Genomic DNA, 5,141 nt, shown 5'->3' with positions numbered 1-5,141 from the left:
GATTGAATCATCTAGCATGTCAATGCATGTTATCGACCACGCATGGCGACATTAAAGAAAGATATATGGTTATAGAAACTACATACGAGATGTGGGCTATGATAAAGAGTGATTCTATAACACATGCTCAATTTTCAAATACAGGGTCTTATCCCCAAAATTTATTCAATGACGTGACAATTGGATTGTAAAACGCCCTAGTCTAATGTTTTGTAAAACATTCACATGTTCATAGGTTTATGAGAGAAAAGTCACTTAATATAAAATCTCAGTGGGGTCTTGCTAAAAAGATGCAAGTTGGGCCCAATAGTTTTATAAGAAAATATCAGTTTTCATGCAAAGTTCTAAAACAACCAAAAGTTCAAGTCCCACTGATAAGTTTGAAAAGTCTCATTAAACATAACATTATTAAAAGATAAATGGCGTTTTAATTGATCGTTTCTCCTCCATAGGATGCCCCCACGCCATACACACCACGACGATAGAACTCCCCACATCACCACGCTTGCCATAGAGAAACATATTTGCTACCTGGAAGGGAAAGTAAGGGGGTGAGCTAAAAGCCCAGTAAGGAAGTACAAACAACAAGCAAGTAAGATACAACAAATCACAAACACCTTCATTCATCTTTGTATATCATAACATTATCGTTAATATGGCATCAATATCATAAACATAAATGTATTCACGTCATCATTAACACCATGATCATACCATAAACACCATAACATCATCATATCATAAACATCATAGCATCATCATAACAAAACATCATAACATCATCATAAACAAAACATCATAACATCATCATAAACATTTCCTTGTGAACATGGCCCGCTAACTTGTCCATGTCACCCTTTGAGGTAAACAAGATCTCTGGTCCTTGAATAACCTCAGCGCGTCCGCCCTTTGAGCTACGTCTTTATATCCTTGGTAACTTGGGTTACGTCTTCATATCCTTAGCAACCCCTTTTTGATACGTCACGTTCATCACGCTAACATCCATTCATAGCATACAACAATCATACATTCAAATCACATCATCATAATAAAGCATTTCATAATTCATAGCGCAAAGCATCATAACACTTTCATACAAACAATCTTACCATTCATAGCATTAACAAGAAAAATTCTATCTAACTTCCTTGTCTCAGGTCCAAGCTAAGTAAAACGACAACTTCTCAACGAGCCTATATCAAAATAACATTCCTTAGCTTCACATAGACACTATTTTGCCCATTCATATAAGTCATGTGTGCATGGGCCATGCACACATGGTGAGAGTTACTCACAACATACAAATATGCATAGTTACGCATAAGGTCATAAAAGAATAATGCATATTCTAATTATATTGCACTACAAGAAAAAACAGTATTCATAACACTTAAAAACTGCTAACCGGGACTATTGATAGCACTTCTGAAAATGCTAACATAGCCCCTGTTATTAAAAGTTCAGTCTTTTCTATAACAGTTTTTGAATGTTATGTTCGGTGTTATCTTAAACTATTCAATAACACATTTTTAGGTGCTATAATATTCAAATAATAAAATTTAGATAGAGTTTTTGGTTATAAATTTGAAGTTTAATCTTGTACTTTTTTCATAACACTTTTCAACTGTTACATTTGATTATTTTGATAACATTTTTAGTTTGTTATATTATATAAACCATAACGATTTTACGCTTATAATATGTTTTTAAATCATAACATATAGTAATAAAATTTTAAATTTTATTTTGATAAGTATACTTATATGGTTTTTTTTTTAATTAAAAGATTTTCATTATTGTATTTTGATAAAAAAAATTCAAAATTAATCATAAAATGTAATTCTCAATAGATTGATAAACCATAAGTATTACATTAAACAATAACTAATTCAAACCATGAATGTGTCTACTTCATGAGATCTTAGTTCTAACTTAAGTTTGAAAGCATAACATAATAAAGTTTTATAATCTTGAACAATTTTTACTTCAAAAATGAAAAATAGAAACATTACAAGATACACAAAAGTAAACCATGCGTGAAACTTGCTCCATCCTTCAATTCATCATCCTTTGTGCACTTGTCTTTGTTGTGAGTCCATTTGTTTAGCTACAACAAAATTTAAATAAGTAATGCTTCAACTTAAAGTTATAGTAAACTAAAAGAGTACGTAAAAAAAGTTAATTACCTAATTATAACTTTATCAGCTGGCCATGCAATTATACTACAAGCAAAATCTGCTCTATAAAAAGATAATATTAGGGCCTTCTCACCTTAAAGAATGCAACCGTCCAACAACAGCAGACTTCTCATGCCAAAAAAATGGTGTGGGTTTAACATGCTTCTTGAGGATAGACTGCATAAACATAATACCAAAAATCAGCTTGACCCAAATTATATATTTGTGTTTGTGTGTGTGTGTGTGTATTATATACACGCGTTTATAATCAAAGCAAGAGAAACTGGGAGCATCAAATAAAGTAAGTTTTCTCATTGAAAAGTTTCCATCAACACTTTGTCTCAAATTAAAAGGTAGGTGTAAAAATCGGGTCATTTAAAAGTTAAAAGGTGCCATTGGTGCTCAAAACCAAATGTTTGTTTTCCAATCCAATCACACAATTTAATTGGAAAAGCTGAGATGCCAGGCATCATTAATGCCACACAAACAATTACTCTAGAGTCCAGACTAAAACTAACAAACAAGGTTAATAAACTGATTCATAAACACAAAAATAAATCATTGGTAATGAAAGTTACTACCACCAATTTTTTTTTTTTTTAACTAGGCTCTCCACATAAAAAAATTGAACAAGAAACCATAGCAATTGCTATGTAGGTGCCCAAGAAAAATTTGAACAACAGATCTTGTTGGAGTAAATTACATGCCTCACCATTTGAGCTACCCCTCTTGAGTTACTACCACCAAATTAACTAGTTCAGATTAAAATATTTTCAAAGGTTTCCTTACCAAAATTTATTTTCATTAGTTCCAATGAGAATTGTTTGGAAGCACATGCTATAGAAGAAAGTTGTATATCCTTATCTAGTAAAATTTCAGAACTCTTTTCAAGTCCCGCATAGAATTATGTTGCATTAAACTTCCAAGATTTAGAATATTAACTGCTATAAAAAATACAAACCATTGTACCTTATTTGGATAATGAACTCCACTTGGTGGTCTAGGAATGTGTACATGGAAGGCTAGACACTTGTAGAACACTGACCTAAATAAACAGAAACAAAGATTTATCAAATATGATAGCAAAGATTCTCATTTGTATACGTCCAGACGTGATGAGGAAGTAACATGCAACTTACAAGACTTTATTATCAGCAATCATATCCATGCCACTAATTGGTGAATCTATTTGCGCAGGCTGCACTGGTCTATTAGAAACAAAAATGTAACCATTCATCCCACCACTGCAAGATTACGGATATACAGCAAGGTTAGCACTAAAATTGTGAAAAGCTCGCACGAAAGAACTAATTCAAAATTGCTTGTCATCTTGTAAAAATGACTTCTGATTTAGAGAAAAGATTTTTCATGTTCACAGAATATACTGGATGTCTATGTGGGAACCTCTACATTTTCACCAAATCTTGAAAATAAAAAAGAAACAACGGACAAAATACCTGGATTCTGGATCAATGTCTTGTTTGACTTGAGTACTGATCAAGTTCGGATGATCAATATTACTTCTATAGAAAGAAACTATCTTTTTTGCTAAAGGATAAGTCACATGAACAAATAGCACATCCATACCCGATTTGTTCCTCTGACTCTCCTCATCCTACATACATAGATACCCAATAAGAAACCTCAGAAGACAAAACCCATCACATACTTATATAGGAAAATAAAATGAGAAAGTGGTGAAATAGTTAACTTTATATGGTTATAATCCTAACAGGTAAGCACCTTTCTTTTTATATGGCACTTGATGACCTAGATTAGTTCGTAAAGAAACAATAGTGTTGCAATTTAAAAGAATACCGTCAATGTGTTTTCTACTCTGGCAACTTCTGAGAGAAGGCTGGTTTCTTCGATAAATGGAAGTTTGCAGATAGCCTGAGTTCCAAGCAATACAAAGTCATCAAATTGTTAGCACAAGCTCAACCTATAGAATTGCCATTTATGAAACTAAAATATATTTTAACTCAAAAATATACATTTTAAGATGATTAAAGAAAACAGTTTTCAAAAACAGGTAAAAAGCAAAAATTGTTTCTTATACCTTTAGCCTTTTACAGGTAAAAAAAGGTCAAAGGAAAAAGGTATAGAAAACAGTTTCAAAAATGGGCAAAAGAATTGTTTTCTATAAACATCTTAAAAAGGAATAAACAAACAAGAACATATTAACAGAGGCATCTTATCAAAGAAGTTCCCTATCAGTGATGTAATCAACCACCACTTCACCATATATACATGAATTGAACATCAACTACCCAAAAATATAATCAATATCTGCAAGTTACATAAAAAAAATTATGATAAAACTTCGTTTATTATTTGATCATGACAAGATACAAAATTTATCTTATACTCAGATATAAAGAATTCAGAATTGAACATACTTGCCAAGAAAACTGTTTCCCATTCATATCCAACTCAACATCTGCAAGAATATTCTTCATTTAAATGACAGATTACAAAATTTAACAATAAATCCAAAAGATAAAGCTTACTTAAATTTTTAATTACCTGTGGGATAGAAAGCCAAAAAAGGTGATAATGCATCAGTCATAAGCTTCCTATAAGACACTGGAAGAGCGTGTGCACTGTACATGCACAAGAGGGTAAATGTCATATGACTAATATATGAAAGCCAAAATGCATAAATACAAACACAGTTTAATAATATTTACCTTAAAGCTATTAATATTTACCTTCAAGTTGGCTCCTTCTAGTATAGCTCCTTCTAAATTGGCATTAGTAAGATCGGCATTCTGAGAGAGGAAAAATAAATAAAACCCCAAAAAGAAAACTTTAAACATTTTGCTTGGTTTTAGGATGATCTTCTCCATGTCATTTTACTTTCGTTGATTACTTATAGGCTAAAGTAAACTTAAAAAGAATACCTAGGAAGCTCTTCTATTATAAAATTCTCTCATTCATCAATATATAGTTGAGATGGTAAAA

At 31.6% G+C, this 5,141-nt stretch overlaps 1 protein-coding gene across 1 annotated transcript; it reads right to left on the bottom strand.

The window, feature by feature from the left end:
• Nucleotides 1-1,926: 1,926 nt before the first annotated feature.
• LOC133801776 (5'-3' exoribonuclease 4-like) lies at nt 1,927-3,762 on the bottom strand. Its single transcript, XM_062240029.1, has 5 exons — nt 3,635-3,762; nt 3,317-3,421; nt 3,147-3,222; nt 2,272-2,354; nt 1,927-2,107 (listed from the first exon to the last, which is right to left on the bottom strand). Exons 1-5 carry the CDS (start codon nt 3,760-3,762, stop codon nt 2,104-2,106), a joined length of 396 nt encoding a protein of 131 aa, XP_062096013.1. The 3' UTR covers nt 1,927-2,103.
• Between the last annotated feature and the right edge of the window lie 1,379 nt (nt 3,763-5,141).

The sequence above is a fragment of the Humulus lupulus genome, chromosome 9 (genome assembly GCF_963169125.1).
Source record: "Humulus lupulus chromosome 9, drHumLupu1.1, whole genome shotgun sequence".
In the NCBI taxonomy this organism is placed as follows: domain Eukaryota; kingdom Viridiplantae; phylum Streptophyta; class Magnoliopsida; order Rosales; family Cannabaceae; genus Humulus; species Humulus lupulus.
This window is presented reverse-complemented; position numbering and strand designations above follow the sequence as displayed.

What these genes read in the sequence shown, in the direction of transcription:
- LOC133801776 (XM_062240029.1), bottom strand. Translation starts at nt 3,762, where the DNA reads ATGGATGTGCTATTTGTTCATGTGACTTATCCTTTAGCAAAAAAGATA. An exon ending in GACATTGATCCAGAATCCAG is followed by an intron (nt 3,422 to 3,634) that starts GTATTTTGTCCG and finishes GTAATCTTGCAG; the next exon opens with TGGTGGGATGAATGGTTACA. An exon ending in GAGTTCATTATCCAAATAAG is followed by an intron (nt 2,355 to 3,146) that starts GTACAATGGTTT and finishes ATGTTTATGCAG; the next exon opens with TCTATCCTCAAGAAGCATGT.